At 39.7% G+C, this 22,602-nt stretch overlaps 1 protein-coding gene across 2 annotated transcripts in view; it reads right to left on the minus strand.

Moving 5' to 3' along the window:
* The window catches only part of SLC9A7 (solute carrier family 9 member A7), a 178,709-nt gene that overhangs the window by 70,899 nt on the left and 85,208 nt on the right, over positions 1 to 22,602 (minus strand). For both annotated transcript variants that reach the window (XM_066250377.1, XM_066250376.1), the window contains exons 2-3: positions 15,081 to 15,280; positions 12,551 to 12,628 (exon numbers count right to left, since the gene is read on the minus strand). In XM_066250377.1, coding sequence (XP_066106474.1) covers positions 12,551 to 12,628; positions 15,081 to 15,280 — 278 coding nt within the window. The remainder of the gene's footprint in view (positions 1 to 12,550; positions 12,629 to 15,080; positions 15,281 to 22,602) is intronic.

Genomic DNA, 22,602 nt, shown 5'->3' on the forward strand with positions numbered 1-22,602 from the left:
GCCCAGCAGAGGCAGCCAAAACTATGCATCACCTATTGTTCCAAAAATCTTCCTGAGGGCTAGTCATAAGCAGTGTCTTAAACTGGACTGAAACAGGTTCCTTCCTAAGAGGGCTAGAACCAACATATCCAGTGGCCAGCTACAGACTACATCAAAGTAAGATCAACTAAAATTAACTACAATAGAAACAAAGATATTCAAACACAGGGAAGCTAAAGAGCATGCTATTAAATAACAAATGAGTCAACAATGAGATCAAGGAAGAAATCAAAAATTTCCTTGAAACAAATGAAAAAGAACATACAGCAACCCAAATGTATGAACACAGCAAAAGCAGTCCTGAGAGGGAAGTTCATAGCATTGCAGGCATACCTCAAGAAGCAACAAAAAGCTCAAATGAACAATCTAACCCTGCACCTAAAAGAACTAGAAAAAGAAAGAAAGAAAAACCAGAGGATATAGAAGGAAGGAAATAATAAAGATTGGGGTAAAAATAAGTGACATAAAGGCTAAAAAAATACAAAAGATCAATGAAACCAAGAGCTGGTTCTTTGAAAAGGTAAACAAGATTGACAAAACTTTAACCAGACTCATCAAGACAGAAAGAGAGAAGATGCAAAAAATAAAATCAGAAATGAACGAAGAGAAGTAACAACATCACAGAAATACAAAAGATTGTAAGAAAATACTGTGAAGAATCATATGCCAAAAATTTAGACAACCTGGGTGATATAGATAAATTCCTAGAAACATACAATCTTCCAAAACTGAATGAGGAAGAATCAGATAACCTGAGCAGACCAATTACAGTAAATTAAACTGAATGTGTTATCAAAAAACTTCCAGCAAACAAAAATCCTGGACCAGATGGTTTCACAGGTGAATTTTAACAAACATTCAAAGAAGAACTAACACCTACTCTTCTCAAGCTATTACAAAAAATTCAAGAAGACTTCCAAGCTCATTTTATGAGGCAAGCATTATCCTAATTCCAAAACGAGGTAAACACACTACAAAGAAAGAAAACTATAGGCTAAGAGCCCTGACAAATATAGATACTAAAATTTTCAACAAAATATTAGCAAACCAGATCAGCAGTACATTCAAAAGATCATACACCATGATCAACTGGGATTTATTCTGGGGAGGCAAGGCTGATACAATATTTGCAAATCAATAAATGTAATTCATGACATAAAAAAGTATAAATATCACATGATTATAATAAGAGATGCAGAAAAAGCATTTGATAAAAATCCAGCAATGATTTATGATAAAAAACTCTAAGCAAAATGGGAATACATAAAACATACTTCAATATAATGAAGGCCATATATGAAAATTAACAGCCAACATCATACTCAATGGGCAGAAACTAAAAGCAATCCCATTAAGATCAAGAACAAGACAAGGGTTCCCCCTTTCACCACTCTTATTCAACACAGTATAGCAAGTCATAACCACAGAAATCACACAAGAAGAAGAAATAAAAGGCATTCAAATTGGAAAGGAAAAAGAAAATTGTAATTACTTGCTAATGACATAATGCTGTACATAGAAAACCCCACAAGTCTCTGCCATAAAAACTACTAGACCTGATACATGGATTCAGCAAAGTGTCAGGATATAAAATTAAGGAAACAATCCAATTTACTACTACAACAATAAAAAAAAATTAAGTACCTAGGAATAAATTTAACCACGGGATAAAAGATTTGTACTTAGAAAATTATAAGACAATGAAAAAGAAATTGAGAAAGATACAAACAACTGGAAGGATATACTGTGTTCATAGATAGAAAGAATTAACATCATTAAAATGTCCATACCCTCCAAAGCTATCTAAAGATTCAATATTATTCCTATTAAAATACCAACAGCATACTTCACCAGTCTAGAATAAATATTCCAAAACTTTGTAGGGAACCAAAAAAGAACCCAAATAGCCTCAACAATCTTGAAAATGAAGAACAAAGTGGGAGGTATCACACTTCCTGATATCAAGTTACACTACAAGGCCACTATAATCAAAAGTTTGGTAATGGCATAAGAACAGGCACACAGAACAATGGAGCAGAACAGAGAACTCAGAAATGAATCCATGTGATTATGGTTAATTAATATTTGACAAAGAAGGCAAGTGTATATGTAATGGAGTAAAGACAACATCTTTAATAAGTGGTGCTGGAAAAACTGGATAGATATAATGCAAGACAAATGAAACTACACCACCAACTTATATCATTCACAAAAGTAAACTCAAAATGGATAAAACACTTAAATGTAATTTGTAAAACCATAAAAATTCTAGACAAAATATATGCAATAGATTCTCAGACATCTCTCAAAGCAATATTTTTGCTGATATATCTCCTTGGGCAAGGAAATATAGGACAAATAAACAAATGGGACTATATCAAACTAAAAAGCTTTTGCACAAGATAAGACACCATTAACAAAATAAAAAGACAGTGTACTCTACTGGAGAACATATCACCAATTGTCTTATAAGGGCTTAATAAGCAAAGTTTATAAAGAACTTATAAAACTCAACACTAGGAAGACAAACAATCCAATTAAAGAGTGGGTAAAGGACCTGAATAGACACTTCTCCAAAGAGGACATACAGATGGCAAGTAGGCATATGAAAAAATTCTCAACATCACTAAGCGTGAGAAAAATGTAAATTAAAACCACAATGAGATGTCACCTCACACCTGTCAGAATGGCACTTACTAACAAATCAACAACAAAAAGTGCTGGTGAGTGTGTGGAGGAAAAGGAACCCTCCTGCACTGGTGCTGGGAATGTAGACTTATGAAGTCACCATGGAAACAGTATGGCAATGCCTCAAACAATTAAAAATGGAACTTCCTTATGACCTAGCTATCCCACTTCTAGGAATATATCCTAAGAATACCAAGACACTAATTCAAAAGAAGATATTTACTCCCATGTTCAACTACAGCGTTGTTTGCAGCAGCCAAGATCTGGAAACAGCTTAAGTGTCCATCAGTGGACGAGTGGATAAAAAAGCTGTAATAGACAATGTCAGAGGGTGGCAAGATGGCAATGGAGTAGGCGGATGTACCAACTTTCACCTTCCAGAACCAAAGTGGATTACAACTTAATTTTAAGAACAATCATCTGGAAAAACCAACTTTGGACTAAACTAAGAGGACTCTTTAATCAAGGATCACTGAAGAAGCCACACTGAGACTGGTAGGAAAAGCGAAAACGTGGAAGGGCTTCCCAGCTCCCGGGAGCGAGTGGCAGTCTGGAAGGACTCGTGGGGTGGGAAGTGAGTTTAGCATAGAGGGGAGGGTCCTGGGCCCCAGGAACGAAGCCCCAGCCTGCAGCCCCAGAGTCTAAAAGAGGCGTATAGATGGCATTTAGCTGTGAAACAAGCCAGGATACTGTTTGCAAGAAAGAAACAGATTTCTCAGACTCAGGATTTAAGGGTCCATGCAGAAAACCTCTTTCACAACCACTCATCCAGGGCTCCAGGGGACTGAAAGAGCTGAGAGGACTGGAGTAGCAGGAAGAGAGTAGCAGGAAGAGAATGTAATCTAGGAGGCACAGGGAAAAACACTTTGAGGGACAGCCACCCTAACCCCTGGGCTGAGTCAGTCCCCAAATCTAAAGTGAGTATTTTTCCAGGAACCAGCAATACCAGCAAAGGGAAGCATTTCACCAGCCAAATAGAAGCTGTCCTGCTGCAGTCAGAGCAAAGAATTGCTTAGTAGCAGGGAGCCATCAAGGATACAATATTGAGTGCTAAGGTCTGAGCTGCATTGCCACCCTCACACTGCTGAGTGCTCACCGGAGGGCAGACAGTGGCAGGATGCAGAAACATGGTCCCGTCGGCAGGGGGTCAGCCAGGGCTTGCAGCCCAAACATGTGAACTCAGTCCCACCAGCAGGAGTGGGGCGAAGGCCAGAGGCCAGCCAGGGCTTGCAGCCCAGGCACACAAGTGCAATCTCACCCCCAGGGGAAATGCAGAGGCCAGGCCAGCCAAAGCTTGCAGCCCAGGCACGTGAACACAGTCCGACCCACCAAGACGAGGCAGAAATTGCACCAACTGCTGCAGCAGTACAGTGCCAGCAATGCCTGTGCCCGAACACCCAAGGCAGTGGCAGAGGATATGGTGGGCCTGCAGACAGACCATACCTAGGGAACACAGAGGCCACACCCATCAGACTCCTGTGGCCACACCTTTCTTATACACAGACAAAATGGGAAGGCAGAGAAATGCAACTCAAATAAATCAACAAGAGAAATCCCCAGAAAAAGACTTGAGTGAGATGAAAATAATCAAATTACTGGATTCAGAGTTTAAAATAATGATTGTTAGGATGCTCAAAGATCTTAGAGCAACAATGGATGGACATAACAAGCACCTAAATAGACAGCAAGTATAAAAAAGGACATTGAAATAATAAAAAAGAATCAGTCAGAAATGACAAATACAATATCAGAAATGAAGACCACACTAGAAAAAATTAAAAGCAGGATGGATGAAGCTGAGGATCAAATCAGCAAGTTAGAGGACAAGATAAACGAAAGCATGGAAGCAGAGCAGCAAAAAGAAAAGAGGCTCAAAAAGTTTGAGGAAACTCTAAGAAAGTTCTGTGACAACATGAAGAGAAATAACATCCACATCATAGGGGTTCCCGAAGGAGAAGAGAAAGAACAAGAGATAGAGAATCTGATTGAAGAAATCATAGCTGAAAACTTCCTTAAATTGATGAAGGAAAAGTCACACAAGTTTAAGAAGAACAGAGAGTTCTATTAAGGATGAACCCAAAAAGGCCAACACCAAGACACATTATAATTAAAATACAAAAATTAAGAGATAAAGAAAGAATACTAAAAGCTGTAAGATAAAAGCAGTCTATTACCGACAGAGGAGTCCCCATAAGGATGACACCTGACTTCTCAACAGAAACATTAGAGGCCAGAAGGGAATGGCAAGAAAGATTCAAAATAATACAAAACAAGAAACTACAATCAAGACTTGTCTATCCAGCAAGGCTATTATTTAAAATTGAAGGAGAAATAAAAAGCTTCCCAGACCCCCCCCCCAAAAAAAAAAAAACATCTCAAGGAATTCATTACAACCAAACCAATGCTACAAGAAATGTTAAGGGGCCTGCTGTAAACAAACCAAAGGGAGGAAAAATCTAGTAAAAGAGGAATGTAGATTTAAAGAATAAAATGACAATAAACAACTACATATCAATAATAACCTTAAATATAAATGGTTAAATGCTCCAATCAAAAGACATAGGGTAGCTGTGTGGATAAGAAAACAGGACTCATACATATGCTGTCTACAAGAAACACATCTCAAAACACATAGACTGAAAGTAAAGGGATGGAAAAAAATATTTCATGCAAACGGCAATGAAAAAAAAGCTGGGGTAGCAATACTTATATCAGAAAAAAATGGACTTTAAAACAAAGGGATAAAAAAGGTCACTACATAATGATGAAGGGAGCAATCTAACAGGAAGATATAACCATTATAAATATCTATTCACCTAATATAGGAGCACCTAAATACATAAAGCAGATTTTGATGGGCTTAAAGGGTGAGATCAACAGCAATACTATAATAGTAGGAGATTTCAATATCCAACTAATATCACTGAATAAATCCTCAAAAAAGAAAATTAACAAAGAAACAGCAGACTTAAAAGACACACTAGATCAACTGGATTTAATAGATATCTTCAGAACCTTTCACCCTAAAGCAGCAGAATATATATTCTTTTCAAGTGCTCATGGTACATTCTCTAGGATAGACCACATAGTAGGACACAAAACAAGTCTCAACAAATTTAAGAAGATTGAAATCATATCAAGCATCTTCTTGGATCACCATGGCATTAAACGGGAAATAAACTACAATAGAAAAACTGAAAAATACTAAAACACTTGGAAACTAAATAGCATGTTATTAAATAATGAATGGCTTAACAGTGAGATCAAGGAAGAAAACAAAAATTTCCTTGAAACAAATGAAAATGAACATAAAACAACTCAAAATTTATGGGACAGCAAAAGCAGTCCTGAGAGGGAAGTTCACAGCACTATAGGCATACCTTAAGAAGCTGAAAAAAGCTCAAATAAACAATATAACCCCGCATTTAAAAGAACTAGAAAAAGACTGGCAAGTAAAACCCACAGGAACTAAATGGAAGGAAATCATAAAGATCAGAGTGTAAATAAATGACATAGAGTCGAAAAAAACAATACAGAGGATCAATGAAACCAAGAGCTGGTTCTTTGAAAAGGTAAGCAAGATAGATGAACCTTTAACCAGACTTACCAAGAAAAAAGAGAGAGGACTCAAATAAATAAAATTAGAAATGAGAGAGGAGAAGTAACAACTGACACAGCAAAAATACAGAGGATTGTAAGAAAATACTATGAAGAACTGAATGCTATAAAATTAGACAACCTAGACCCCTAGTTGGCAAACTGAACTCACAAGCCACATGTGGCTCTTTGGCCCCTTGAGAGTGGCTCTTTCACAAAATACCACATGCAGGTGCTAGCTTGATAAGGAATGTACCTACCTATATAGTTTAAGTTTAAAAATTTGGCTCTCAAAAGAAATTTCAATCATTGTACTGTTGATATTTGGCTCTGTTGACTAATGAGTTTGCCGACCACTGACCTAGGCAAAATGGACAAATTCCTCAAAACATACAATCTTTCAAAAATCAATATAGAAGAATCAGAAAACCTAAACAGACCAATTTCATCAAATGAGATTGAAACAGTTATCAAAAAACTTCCAACAAACAAAATTCCCGGGCCAGATGGCTTCACAGGCGAATTTGACCAAATATTTAAAGATGAACTAACTCTTATTCTTCTCAAGCTATTTCAAAAAATTAAAGAGGAGGGAAGACTTCCAAACTCTTTTTACGAGGCAAGCATAGTACTGATTCTAAAACTAGGCAAAGACACTAAAAAGAAAAAAAAAAACTATAGACCAATATCTCTATTGAGCTTAGATGCTAAAATTCTCAACAAAATATTAGCAAACTGGATCCAGCAATATATGAAAAAAATAATACATCATGATCAAGTGGGTTTTATTCTGGGGAGGCAAGGCTGGTATAATATCTGCAAATCAATCAATGTGATCCAACACATAAACAAAAGAAAGGATAAAAATCACATGATAATGTCAACAGATGCAGAAAAAGCATTTGATAAAATCCAGCACCCATTTATGATCAAAATTCTCAGCAAAGTGGGAATACAGGGAACATACCTCAACATGATAAAGGCCATCTATGACAAACCCAAAGCCTATATCATAATCAATGGGCAAAAATGAAAAGAAATCCCCTTAAGATCAGGAACAAGGGAGGGGTGCCCCCTTTCACCACTCTTATTCAATATAGTTCTGGAAGTCCTAGCCACAGCAATAAAACAAGAAGAAGGGATAAAAGGCATCCAAAATGGAAAAGAAGAAATAAAACTATTGCTGATGATATGATACTGTACTTAGAAAACCCTAAAGTCTCAGTAAAAAAAACTCCTGGACCTGATAAAGGAATTCAGCAAGGTGGCAGGATATAAAATCAATATTCAAAAATCAGTGGCATTTTTATACACCAACAATGACCTGTCTGAAAGAGAAATGAAGAAAACAATCCGCTTCACTATTGCAACAAAAAAAAAAATAAAAGTACCTAGGAGTAAATTTAACCAAAGAGGTTAAAGACTTGTACTTGGAAAATTATAAAACATTGATAAAGGAAATCAAGGATACAAACAAGTGGAAGCATAAACAATATTCATGGATAGGAAGAATAAACATCATTAAAATGTCTATATTACCCAAAGCAATCTAGAAATTCGATGCAGTTCCTATTAAAATACCAATGACATACCACAAAGATATAGAACAAATATGCCAAAAACCTATATGGAACCAAAAAAGAACACAAATAGCCTCAGCAATCCTGAAAAAGAAGAATAAAGTGGGGAGTATCACACTTCCTGATATCAAGTTATACCACAAGGCCATTGTACTCAAAACAGCCTGGTACTGGCATAAGAACAGGCATACAGATTAAATGGAACAGAACAGAGAACCCAGAAATAAACCCATATCAATATGGACTATTGATATTTGACAAAGAAGGTAAGAGCATACAATGGAGTAAAGACAGTCTCTTAAACAAATGGTGTTGGGAAAATTGGACAGGTACTTGCAAAAAATATGACACTGGATCACCAACTTACACCATTCACAAAAGTAAACTCAAAATGGATAAAAGTCTTAAATAGTCACGAAAGCATAAACATCTTGGAAGAAAGCATAGGCAGTAAACTGATATCTCTTGTAACAATATTTTTGCTTATTTATCTCCATGGGCAAGTGAAATAAGGAACAGGATGAACGAATGGAACTATATGAAACTAAAAAGCTTTTGCATAGCAAAAGACACCATTAACAAAATAAAAAGATAACCCACACAATGGAAGAATATATTCGTCAATACGTCTGATAAGGGGTTAATAACCAAAATTTATAAAGAATTTTTAAAACTGAACACCAGGAAGATAATCAATCCAATCAAAAAATGGGCAAAAGACATCAATAGATGACTGGATAAAGAAGATGTGGCACATATACACTATGGAATACTACTCAGCCATAAGAAATGATGACATCGGATCATTTACAGCAAAATAGTGGGATCTTGATAACATGATACGAAGTGAAATAAGTAAATCAGAAAAAACAGGAACTGCATTATTCCATACGTAGGTGGGACATAAAAGTGAGACTAAGAGACATTGATAAGAGTGTGGTGGTTATGGGGGGAGAGGGGAGAGGGAGAGGGAAAGGGGGAGGGGGAGGGGCACAAATAAAACTAGATAGAAGGTGACAGAGGACAATCTGACTTTGGGTGATGGGTATGCAACATAATTGAATGACAAGATAACATGGACATGTTATCTTTGAATATATGTATCCAGATTTATTGATGTCGCCCATGAAAAAAAATAAAATTATTTTTTAAAAAATGGGCAAAAGAAATGAATAGACACTTCTCCAAAGAGAACATACAGATGGCCAACAGGCATATGAAAAAATGTTCAACATCACTAATCATTAGAGAAATGCAAATTAAAACCACAATGTGATATAATCTCACACCTGTCAGAATGGCACTTATTAACAAAACAACACATAATAAGTGCTGGAGAGGATGTGGAGAAAAGAGAACCCTCCTGCACTGCAGGTGGGAATGCGGACTTGTGCAGTGACTGCAGAGAATGGTATGGAGATTTCCCAAAAAATTAAAAATGGAACTGCCTTTTGACCCAGTTATCCCACTTGTAGGAATATAACCTAAGAATACCAAATCACTGATTCAAAAGAAGAAATGCACCCCCATGTTTATTGCAGCATTATTTACAATAGCCAAGATCTGGAAACAGCCGTGTCCATTGGTGGACGAGTGGATTAAAAAGCTGTGGTTCAGGCCCTGGCCAGATGGCTCAGTGGTAGAGCATCGGCCTGGCGTGCAGGAGTCCTGGGTTTGACTCCCGGCCAGGGCACACAGGAGAAGCGCCCATCTGCTTCTCCACCCCTCCCCCTCTCCTTCCTCTCTGTCTCTCTCTTCCCCTCCCGCAGCCAAGGCTCCATTGGAGCAAAGTTGGCCCAGGTGCTGAGGATGGTTCCGTGGCCTCTGCCTCAGGCACAAGAATGCCTCTGGTTGCAGCAGAGTAATGCCCCAGATGGGCAGAGCATCGCCCCCTGGTGGGCATGCCAGGTGGATCCTGGTCAGGCTCATGCCGGAGTCTGTCTGACTGCCTCCCCATTTCTAACTTCAGAAAAAAAAAAAAGCTGTGGTACATATACACAATGAAATACTACATGGCCATGAGGAAGAAGGAAATCTTATCTTTTGCGACAACACAGATGGACCTGGAAACTATCATGCTAGGTGAAATAAGCCAAATAGAGAAAGAAAAATATCATATGACCTCACTCATTTGAGGAATCTAATGAACAATGTGAACTGAGCACCGGAACAGAGGCAGAGGCAGGATCAAAGGGACCAGAGAGAAAGCAGTCAGAGAGAAAGTAGAAGAGAAGATGGGATCAGAGAAGGGAAAGAGATTAATGAAATTATATATACATAACACAGCATTATAGAGAACAGGACAGCAAATCCTCGAGGGAAGGGGGAAAGGAATTGGGGGGAGGGGCATAAGGGGGGCTGAGGGGCATAAGGGGGTGGGGGGAGATATATTCGGTGGGATATTTGAATCTATGTAAACACAAATTAAAATCATAAATTTAAAAAAAAGCTGTAATACATTTATACAATAGAATACTATATGACCATAAAAAGGGAAATATTTCCTTTTAAAACAGCATGGATGGTCCTGCAGGTTTTTATGCTAAGTGAAATAAGTCAGGCATAGAGTGGCAAATATTATATGATTTCACTTATATGTAGAATCGAATGAACATGATAAACTGAGGACCAAAAAGAAACAGAGGCAGGGCCACAGGGAACAGATTTTACAGCTGTCAGAGAGAAGGGGAGAAAGGGGACAGGATCAAAGAAGGTGAAGGGATTAACCACATACACACACACACACACACACACACAAAGACAGGGTAGCAATAGCCAGAAAGAAAAGGGAAACTGAGGAAATGGAGGGGGCATAGGGAGAAATGGTGGTAGAAAGAGACTTTGCATGGGGCATGAGGGGCATGTTGCAGTGTGTAGAGTATGTTAATTTGAGCGGGACACTTGAAACCATGTCAACACAATAAATTAAAAATAAAAAAAATAAAAGCTAACATCTGCAATAAAAAGAAAACACACAGACACAGACAACAGTGGTGATAGCCAGAGGGAAAGGTGTGGTGGGGACTAGGTGGAGGTGGGCAGTGGCAGGGGGAATGGGGACAGAAAGAGACTTTGCTTGGGGTGGAAGGCACACTATAAGGTATGCTTTTGGTGTTTTGAGTTGTACACTTGAAACCTGTATGGATTTACAAACCCATGTCATCTCAATAAATTCAATTAATAAAATATAAATAAGTAATAAAAATAGTTTGCTGCATTTTATTGGTGAGTAGTACTCCATGGTATGGATGTTAATTTAACCATTCACCTATTGTAGGACATTTTAGTTGTTTCCAGTTTGGGGCTATTACAAATAAAGCTGCTGTGTACAATCATGTACAGGTTTCTGTGCGAACACAAGTTTATATTTCTCTGGAATAAATGTTCAGGAATAAAATTGCTGGGTCATACGAGACTTTCAATTTCAGTTTATAAGAAGCTTCAAAACTGTTTTTCAGAGTGGCTGTGCCATTTTCCATTCCCACTGGCAATGTATGAGAGCTCCAGATTTAAAAACAGAAATGAATCACTGATGATGAGTTAATTATAGTCTCTTTGTGGGTACAGAACACAGCAATAAGCAATATGGGAGAAGGAAAATTTTAGAAAATTATGCAGGTAAATTAACGCAGAGACTCCCATGCTTTAAGAAATACTGGCAAGGGCTCTTCTTTTGCTTCTGTTAGGTAACGCACCTGGCGGGGAAGAAAAAGGGAAGAGAAAGGCGCGGGCGTGCTCCTAAGTGGGTATGACATGGTTACTTCTTTTCTTCTTTAAACATAAAAATAAAACCACAATGTATGCATTCCATTGCTTATTTTTTACTTAGTATCTCAGTACATTTAGACTTTCCTCATTCTTTTTAACAATTTCCAGAACATGAACACCATATCATTTACATTTTAGAGATTATTAAAGAAAAAGTCCCTGAAGCATGCAACAGTTGAGCTGGAGCCATGTAGGCTGAGATCTGGAATTCATTTAAGGGAAGAAGGTAATTCCTGGCTGGGTAATAGCATGGTTTACAGAGTTCTTAAAGGTATATTCTCATGTTATCTTTATTACTACCCTGTGACACACCAGTAGTGATTTAAAGAGATGAAGTGATTTGTCAGGGGTCATAGAAAACAGGAATGAACACAGTTTATCTTAACTTTAAATCCCATGTTTTCTACCTGTTGCTTATGCCTAAACAGAATTGTGAAAATAAAAGACTATAATCCGAAATAAGAAGAAATACTGGCAAAAATCATATTGCTTACATAATTTGAAGCTTTTCTACCTCTCAAGTGCAAGTAAAAGTTTAAACCAAGCAATAACACTATTAAAAGGTCAACCAACAAGAAATCTGTTTGCCATGGGAATTCCTTCCATAGTTTCCATGAAGTTATTGGTACAGGTAGACCCACTTGTGGCATTGCCTGTATATACCACACACACATGTACTATCATGAGCACTATTTTAGATTATGTTTACATTTGATTTTTCAACTATTCAAAGCTCTTGTTTTATGATAACTCATCCCAAGAATGTCATTATATGTTATTATCTGTGGATAATTTATATCTACTTTTAAGCTCAAAAAACAAACAAAACAAAAAAAGAAGAAAGAAAGCAAAAGAAACACTGGCAAAAAATCTCTTACCTTCTTTAAACTGTATCCGGCATGGAAAATAATTGGAGGCAGCAGAATGTTAAAAAAGACCTCTGGGTCAAACGTTACCTAAAAGTTTAAAAGGAAAAAAGTTCATTTTTAGTTTAATATCAATTGGTGCTATAACATTTGTTTAATATTTTAAACCATTGGCTGAAGTTTAAATATTTAAAGCACATAACTTAAATGTGAAAAATCACAGCTCCCCTGTGGACTGGCAAGTTTTTTTCCACATAGCACTTCTAAATCCTGCTCTCAGTGTGCTGTTTAACACATATTAAGACATATTAAGCCATACTAGTACATATTAAGTATAATGCAGTTTTGAGACCTCAGAGGAAGCTTCTGGTCAATGTTTTTAACCAAGAAATACAAAAAATCTTGATTTTTAAAAACTTTTATTGAATTTATTGTGGTGACATTAGTTATAAAAATCATCCTGATTTTTAACAAAACTTTATGAAGAGTCAACTGCAATAAAAGGTGCAGTCATAATTTTTTTTATTAATTTTCTGGATCCTCCCACAAATCATTTCTAGACATAATTCTACCAAATTTAATTCTCTTTTGAGTTCCCAGGCTTTTGTGATACATGATGTGGCCTACATGAAAGTCTCTAGTGATCCTAATGGCTTCCTAAACATCAACATAAATTTATGGGTGCCAGGAAAATCTTGTGCTGCTTCAGACATTACTGGGTTTGGTGACTTCAAGCAAGTCTCACTCTCTTTGGCTTCTGTGTTCTCATACTGGATAGGTATTGTCAAAATTCCTTTCTCATTCTGATAGCCTCTGCTTTTCAGACTACTCTTATCTTCAGCAAGAAGATAGAATAAAACATAATTTTGAGAGAACTGTTCTAATTAGACTGGTTAACATTTCCAGTTTCTAAAGAGAAGTGCTTATTTGACTTTTAATAATTAGGATGAAGATTTAAAATAACTAATTGAAATAAGATTTAAAATAACTAATCCCATGCATTCTTATGGAGGGCTGAAAGCAAAGAACTCACTAGCACTGCCATTCAGGACATGGAAAAGATGGGCATGTTGAATGCTCCAGGTTGAGAATAATTTTCTTTAAGGACTAGGTAGATCCTGAGATCATAATAATTTAATTTTTGGAGCAAAAGTTACACTTTGTCTTTGACAGCAAGCCTACACACACATTAACCTTGTTCTATATTAAAAGGGCTCCTAGGCCCTGGCCGGTTGGCTCAGTGGTAGAGTGTCGGCCTGGCGTGCGGAAGTCCCGGGTTTGATTCCCGGCCAGGGCACACAGGAGAAGCGCCCATCTGCTTCTCCACCCCTCCCCCTCTCCTTCCTCTCTGTCTCTCTCTTCCCCTCCCCCAGGGAGGCTCCATTGGAGCAAGGATGGCCCGGGCGCTGGGGATGGTTCCATGGCCTCTGCCTCAGGCGCTAGAGTGGCTCTGGTCACAACAGAGTGACGCCCCGGATGGGCAGAGCATCGCTCCCTGGTGGGCGTGCCGGGTGGATCCCGGTCAAGCACATGCGGGCGGCTGTCGGACTGCCTCCCCGTTTCCAGCTTCAGAAAAATACAAAAAAATTTTTTTTAAATAAAAAAATAAAAGGGGCTCCTACAACTTGGATTTCGCAGACTTCATCCAGAAGTCTAAGGTGAGGTTTTATAAGGTAACAGAATATATGAGAATAAACACAAATCTCTTGCTTATGCTGAAAATCACGTAAGTGAGGAGATATATAATCCTTTTTCTTGTCGAGTATTATAGCTACCCCCAACAGCAAATAAAAACCAATGTTTGGACTTAAATTTTAAAACAAGAAGACAATCTTCCTCTGAAGAATAAGCTTTTGGCATCAATCACCAATGAGAAGAGACACTCAATAAATATTTATAGTATATATAAAAAAACATTTAGAACTAAGAATTATATTTTCTGAACACTGAATAAAACAAGTTGAAAGTAAAACCAATCCTAAGAAAAGACACAGTAAAGAAAAGATGAGGATTAGAGAGATGAGCTGAGTGTGAATATACAAACCATCTGCACCATCAGTGTGGCCCAAGCCAGCTACTGAGCCTAGCAAAGCTAAAAGGCTCAAGTTCAAATATGGTTCCTTCTTCTCCTCATCTTAGCCAAAAAGCTTCCTAGCAAAACTGAGAGGCAGGAATGCTACCCATACTCCAGGAGTTTCTTTTTTTTTTTTTTTTTTAAAGCCTAATTTTCTTGCATGGTTTTTAATTTATTTTATTTATTCATTTTTAGAGAGGAGAGAGAGACAGAGAGGGAGAGAGAGGAGAAAGAGACAGAGAGAGAAGGGGGTAGGAGCTGGAAGCATCAACTCCCACATGTGCCTTGACCAGGCAAGCCCAGGGTTTCGAACCGGCGACCTCAGCATTTCCAGGTCGACGCTTTATCCACTGCGCCACCACAGGTCAGGCACTCCAGGAGTTTCAAAAGATTTCTCTCCATTAGGTCGAGACCAAATTGAAAATCAAAAACCACATCAGGACAACAACCACAGTGTCCCCAGCTCACCTTCCTCAGCATGTCATTCTGCTCTACACTGTTGATCTTGCCAGGGCTGATTTCTCCTTTCAGGGTATATTCAAAGAACTTCCCACTGACATTGACTAATAATGTGCTGAAGGCCCTGTCTTCCTGAGTGCAGCTGAGTGACTTGTCATGGCCACTGGTGGCAGGGGTGCCATACCTCAGGATCACCCCGACGATGAGCCCTGAAACAGAGTGGAAAAAAAAATCAGGCCTGTGGAAGGACAAAGAGAGCATGGAAGTAATGGCACAGTTGATTTGCAACAGCTAAGACACTCAGAAGTAATCTTAGAGTCTAGGTACAGGGTGGGTATTTTAGGAGCAACCGTACAGTCCTGCAAAAAGGTTTAAGCATCCATCTATTTTTAAGACCCACAGACACCAGGAGGACAAGGTAAAACAGTACATTTCATGGGTATTATAGCACTGAGTACTTTCAACAACCAATCACATCTTGTTTCTCAGGCTTTTGGTGAAGGAAGATGGGATGATAGAAGCAATTTTCTTTTTGCTAAGGGCAGAACCTCTGATCCCTGATGTGCACCAGCAACAGCCCCTCAGGCCAGTCCTGCTGCCATCTGACAACAAGGACCAGGCTGCAGGAATTTCTTGTTGCAACAAATGCAATTTGCTTTGCCACATACCAGAGGAAAAGGGGGAAAAATGCTTTTGTTCAGGTCATTTCAAGGACTGGGTATCACGGAGAAAATAATTATATCCCTTGGGGCACCAAATACCACAGTATACATCTTTGCAGTCATGATTCAGGGACTGTGGAGCTGACTTCTTGGGCCTGTGGCTATGATATGGCTAAAATTATTTGTGAGTCGTGTGTGTGTGTGTGTGTGTGTGTGTGTGTGTGTGTGAAAAGAGGGGACATAGTGAGACAGACTCCTGTATGCACCCTGACCGAAATCCATCGGGTAACCCTGCCTATGCACCCTGACCGAAATCCACCCGGCAACCCTGCCTGGGCTGATGTTGGGATACCGAGCTATTATTAGCACCTGAGGCAAAGTTCAGACAAACAGAGCTATCCTCAGCACCATCTTCAGCGCCCAGGGCCATGTTTGAACCAGTAAAGCCACTGGCTGTGGGAGGGAAAGAGGGAAGGGAAGAGGAGCAGATGGTTGCTTCCCCTGTGTACCCTGACCAGGAATCAAACCCAGGATGTCCATACTCTGGGCCGATGCTCTATCCAGTGGCCAGGAACTCTACAAATTTTTTTTTTCTTTTGCAAGAGACAGAGAGAGGAAGGGGCAGGGATGGACAGATAGACAGGAAGGGAAAGAGATGATAAGCATCAACTGGTAGTTATAGCATTAATTCTTCATTGATTGCTTTGTCATACATGCCTTGACCAGGGAGCTCCAGCTTAGCCAGTGACCCTTTGCTCAAGCCAGCAACCTTGGACTTCAAGCCAGTGACTTTTGGGCTTAAGCCAGCGACCATGGGGTTACTTCTGTGATCCCACACTCAAGCCACTGACCCTGCACTCAAGCTGTTGAGCCTGTGCTCAAGCCGGATGAGCTCACTCTCAAGCTGGTGATATTGGGGTTTTGAACCTGGATCCTCAGTATCCCAGGTTGACATTCTATCTACTGCACCATCACTTGGTCAGGCCTCTGCAAGTCTTAAATCTCTTTTCTTCTTAGTAGGGTTTTCCCATTAGGAACAACCCCCACCCTTCCAACAAAGTCATATATAAGCATTCAATTCCATGAGTAAGGAAGGAATGTTGTACCTTGATTCTAGATATGACTCACACATGCCCAAGAAAAAGTGAGTGAAATGTGAAAAAATAAGTAAATAACTACCACTTTCTACACTTCTCTCATAGGAGGAAAAATTCAGACATCTCTCTATATTCAGTCCTTTGCGAGCAATAGTAAAAGAATTGTAAAATATTCCCCCATCCCATCTTGTCATTGAAGGAGAAAGTTACATGAGAAAAGGAATGAATAATGTTTACTATATACTATGTAAGGTTCTATAATGTCTCTTATCACCAAGATATCTGAGAACTCACAAGACACTGTCGAAGAACAAATAATATACAAAATCTAGGGAAAACTTAATGTCTTTGCATTGCTTTATTATTATTGTTGTTGTTGACTTGTATTAATAGATACTTGCAGTTTGCTGTCTTTTGTGAAAAAACTCAAGTTGTAAAATTTTATTACAAATTAAAATCAAGTTATTAATAATCTGAAATTGACCTGATATGAAACAATTTTCAAACCTTTAAAGGTATATGAAAAACACTACACTTTAAAAATCATGTTCGTCATTACCAAAAAGATGTGTCTTTTGAAAAAAATAATAAAAACCTTATAATAAAGATAGTTCTAGTTATCTGGTCAATGGTCACAAAGCAACACTTAAAGTCTTTAGCGCCAGCCCTGGCCGGTTGGCTCAGCGGTAGAGCGTCGGCCTGGCGTGCGGGGGACCCCGGTTCGATTCCCGGCCAGGGCACATAGGAGAAGCGCCCATTTGCTTCTCCACCCCCACCCCCTCCTTTCTTTCTGACTCTCTCTTCCCCTCCCGCAGCCAAGGCTCCATTGAAGCAAAGATGGCCCGGGCGCTGGGGATGGCTCCTTGGCCTCTGCCCCAGGCGCTAGAGAGGTTCTGGTCGCAGCAGAGCAATGCCCCGGAGGGGCAGAGCATCGGCCCCTGGTGGGCAGAGCGTGGCCCCTGGTGGGCGTGCTGGGTGGATCCCGGTCGGGCGCATGCAGGAGTCTGTCTGACTGTCTCTCCCCGTTTCCAGCTTCAGAAAAGAAAAGAAAAAAAAAACAAATAAAGTCTTTAGCGCCAATTGTTTGTTCAGGTCTTATTGCTGAAATTTCATACTCATTTATTTGGGAGGGGGGCAACGAACCCAGATGATGGTAGAGATTATAAATCCTCACTTACTCATCCTCTTCTTGCTCAGCCTTGGAGCTGACTTCCCACCTATGGTCTCTTTTCCATATTGTGATTTAGGGTTTTCTGGGTGTCTACATTGGTAACTGAAATTTTAGGGGCAGCTACACTGGTATCTACTGATCTTGGGTCACCTCTTGATTTTCCTGTTACTCTTTATTGCTATTCTAGGTGAGGAGAGGCTCTGTCTACTCTAACCCCAGTAGGTGAACTGTCTGCATGGTCTATTTTGTTCTCCTTTACCCTGGTCATCAGCAACCCCACCACTTCTCCTTGCACAGGATTGAAATACTCTCGACAACACCCAAAGTGGGGTCTCTATATGGTGAAGAGAATGCATGCTGTTGGGCCTGGCATGTAGGGGTACTCTACAAACTCTCTTTCTTTTCCCCAGTCTCTTTATTCAGGTAATTTTGCTGATAAATACCCGGAGGAACCTCATAATGTTGATAATGCTTATAATGGTTACACACTGCTGCTTATTTCCTGCCTGGCACTGGAAATCCAGCCAAGTGCATAACATTTGCTGCCTCTCACCCTTTTCTCCATCAATAACATCAAAGTCTATAGTTTCTCTACTTCCTGTACTGGGGAGATGCTTCCTGGAGGCTACTCTTTATGGCAGGCTGATGTTACTATTCCCCAAACTTCACTGTGATGACCAGTGAGATGCCGCCGCTTCTGGCTCTGCATCTATGCCTGGCATCATATTGAGTGGTAGCAGCGATAAAGAAGTGTATCAGGCAGCTGCTGGTTTCAGCCACACTGCTCGTAGTTACAGTAATGAGGGTGGTGACTAGAGTGACTGTGGCAGCCACAGCTCCTCCACAGCTGTGATGTTAAAGGCTGCTGGCAGCAAGAAGGCTGCTAAGGGGTCTTCTGCGGTTCACTGTCTACTCCAGATCAAACTTAAAATTGGTTTTTATTCTTATTTAATTCCCTAGATAGACATATGGACAAAAATGGGGTTCTAAGGAAAGTAACCTCACCGGTGATCTGATCACTAATTCCTAACTAGGCAGGTTATGATGGGTAGTCACACTCTAGGCATGTAACTTCTTTAGTAAAAGGCTTAGCTTTGAGTTTTGGGGGTATATACCCAGTAGAGGGATTGCTGGGTCATAAGGTAGTTCTATTTTCAGTTTTTTGAGGAACCACCATACTTTCTTCCATAATGGTTGTACTACTTTACATTCCCACCAACAGTGGATGAGGGTTCCTTTTTCTCCACAGCCTCTCCAACATTTGCTATTACCTGTCTTGTTAATAATAGCTAATCTAACAGGTGTGAGGTGGTATCTCATTGCAGTTTTGATTTGCGTTTCTCTAATAGCTAAAGAAGATAAGCATCTTTTCGTTATGGGGGGAGGGGGAGGGAAAGGGGGAGGGGGAGGGGCACAAAGAAAACTAGATAGAAGGTGACAGAGGACAATCTGACTTTGGGTGATGGGTATGCAACATAATTGAACGACAAGATAACCTGGACTTGTTATCTTTGAATATATGTATCCTGATTTATTGATGTCATCCCATTAAAAAAATAAAATTATTTTTTTTAAAAAAGGCTTAGCTTTGCCTTATGAAAGCCCTGATACTTCCGATTTGGTGAACGAGTGGAGGTGCTGTGCTGGGAGAGTGCTGTACTCAGCACAGAAACTCAGTGTCCTTTCCCATACGCCTTGCCCTATGCTTCTCTTCCATATGGCTGTTCCTGAGTTACAGTATATCCTTTTCTAATGAATCAGTTAACTGTTTTCTGATTTGTTTAAGATATTCTAGAAAATAATCAAACCCAGTCAGTATTCAGCAGAGTTGAAGGATTGCTTGGTGTGGGAAAACTCCCACACACCTGGTCACAGAAGTATCCAGTGTGAGTACTGACAGCAAGGCAGAAAACAGGAGTTTTTTCCCTACAGGTTTAAATCTGCAGACAAATCCCTCAATTATAGGAAACGTCTTCATACTCTATCCCATCTACCATCACCATCATATCTATAAGCATTATTAAGTGATGGATATTGTTTTTATATAATACTTTTAAAATCTTTCCCTTCCTACCTAGGCCCAGTGCATCCATATTAAAGATTAAATGGAGACAGGAAAGGTGATGATGCTGCCCCTTGTGATAAAACATAGCAACAAAAGAACACAACAATGATACAAAGTTAACACTGTCCTGATAGTTTTGACCAAAAATGACCAACAGGATATACTGCTAATTCAAAGTACAGTTTAAGGTAACACCTCAAACATTTTAGATTCATATTTATTACCATTGTAGTCCATGGAGCAAAAGGGCAGTCATTGCTATGGTATTAAGTACATGTTCAGCATATTCCACTTCAAGAAAGAATAATATATTAGGACAAAGGCATAGAGAAAACATGAATGGTATATTTTCATCTGCCGTATTTGAAAGACATCCTCTGAAAAAATGCCATAACTACAAGGAATTAAACATGTCACTAGATATTTTTTAAAGCTTAGAATGCTCAGTATTCACAGAGAGAGAGAGCGAAACAAAGGTATTAATGATTTTCCTGGATCAACATCACAGGATTCCAGACAACAAAGAGAAATAACCTACTGTTTATGAGCCAGAAAAACAGCACAAAGATATCAGCTGATAAAAAGAGGAATACTGATGACACAGGTATATAACTAATATCAGGAAAGAATTTAGCTTTGACCATATACCAAAAGCAAATGTAGATGAAATTCATTTGACATTTGGTGTGGCTTAAACAAGATGGTGAACTCCAAATCTGCAAAAATTCAAGACTTTTTCAATTAAAAAAATTCAATATTGTTTCAACTTGTGGGTATGAAAAAACTCACTTCATAATTGTATTTGCATATTGTGCTGACCAACTTTTCTAATTTTTTAAAAAGAAAATCATAGTGAAAAAAGCCCTACATACAGTCTATTTATGTGCCCATATCTAAAAATTAGTGGTATGAGAAAGGATTTTAATTACGGACAAAATGTGGTTCAAAAATCCCATGAAGTAATTAAAGAAACCATCCTCCATTTAGTCCAGTGCCAGTTTCAATTTTTGTGACTGAGATTGTTGGGAGAACAGTAAAACAAGTGGACATTGAGCTGTAATTCTAGACAACAATCCACCAGCTGCAATATTCAGATGTCTCTATTAATAAGCCTTTGTTAAGGAGTTGAGGAACAGGTGCATGGATGCACTGTTCTCCTCTACTGAAACCTCACCTTCCCTTAAATGAGCTACTGGGAGTAAATAATCAGCAGTTTGGTTTGGACACTACTGGACATTTGTTTACAGCACTTTATGGGTTATTCTGAGTACTCAAGCTTCATCTGAAAGCATATCATTCTAGACCCAGCTACACAGTATCTGAAGATAATGATAACTATTCCTATATCAGTGTATAAAAAGAAAGCAATAGATCCATTCCAGCAGTGACAATGACTTTTCAGATTTGGGGATCATTTTAGCGACTCTGTTTTTGAGAGTGAGTGTTACAGTCTCATTCTCTCATATATATATATATTTAAACTGGTTCAGCTGCTTATTATGCATCTGTGCTATTCATAGATATATTAGTTTCAAGGAGAATTAATTCAAATATTTTTATTACTCGTTTTGAGTTTGTAGTAAAAACTTTTAAAAATTATTAAAGTACGAGTGACGTCACGGAAATGGCGCCGTGAGCAGCGCGTCCGACAGCTCTCCCCTAAATCACAACAAATTTATCAACTAGAAACAGAAAAATTTATCCTCGGAGCATTCCGGAGTTCCACACAAACTGAAAGCAAAAGGACTGTTATCACTTGAATCTGAGAGACGAGGGTGTGGAGGAAGCTACCGCAGCGATGCTCATTCAAGCCGCCAGGGAGTGCGCCCGCGGTGAGTCAGCCCATATACTTGGGAACCGCAGGCCGCCGCTCGCGGCCGCGAGCCCCCGCGAACCGCCGCCGCGAGCTGCCGCGAGCCCCCACGGAACCGCCACCGCGAGCGGCCGCCACAAGCCGCCGCGCGCGCGCCCGGTCCGGTTGAGCACTGCTGACGTTCCCAGCGGCCCGCACACTGCGAGTGGGGGTCGCCGGCCACCGGTGCCCTGAGCGCCCCATTCGCGCACGTGCCTTGGGCATTCCACGCGCCCAGGGCGCCCTACTGGCCCGCACACCCAGGGGGCTCCATTATCCTGCGCCTGGTGCGGTCCAGCCGCCAGCGGCGGGGCGAGCGGGAGAGGCTTGGGAGATTCTCTCCATGGGCGGGGCACCTCACCCAGCTATTCAAGCTAACAATCAAGCGTTGGGGGAGGGGTGCGCGCAGGCAGCCTAAAATACCTTCGGAAACACAGCTGCGACCCAATCACTGAAATTAGCTTAACCCATAAAATCTGCGCACCCTCGGTTCTAATTGATAAGATCTCTCTCAGTTCAGCGATCCAAGACAAGAGGCGTGATATTTTTTAGTGCCTCTCGCTAAAGGGGCGGGGGCAACTTCTGATTGATAGAGCCTCCATATTCAGGGATAAACGCTAACAAGAAGGACTTGGCAGATAATAAGGTCTATACTACACTAGTCGTAAGCAGAGACTAGTGCCT

This window comes from Saccopteryx bilineata, chromosome X (assembly GCF_036850765.1).
Source record: "Saccopteryx bilineata isolate mSacBil1 chromosome X, mSacBil1_pri_phased_curated, whole genome shotgun sequence".
In the NCBI taxonomy this organism is placed as follows: Eukaryota; Metazoa; Chordata; class Mammalia; order Chiroptera; family Emballonuridae; genus Saccopteryx; species Saccopteryx bilineata.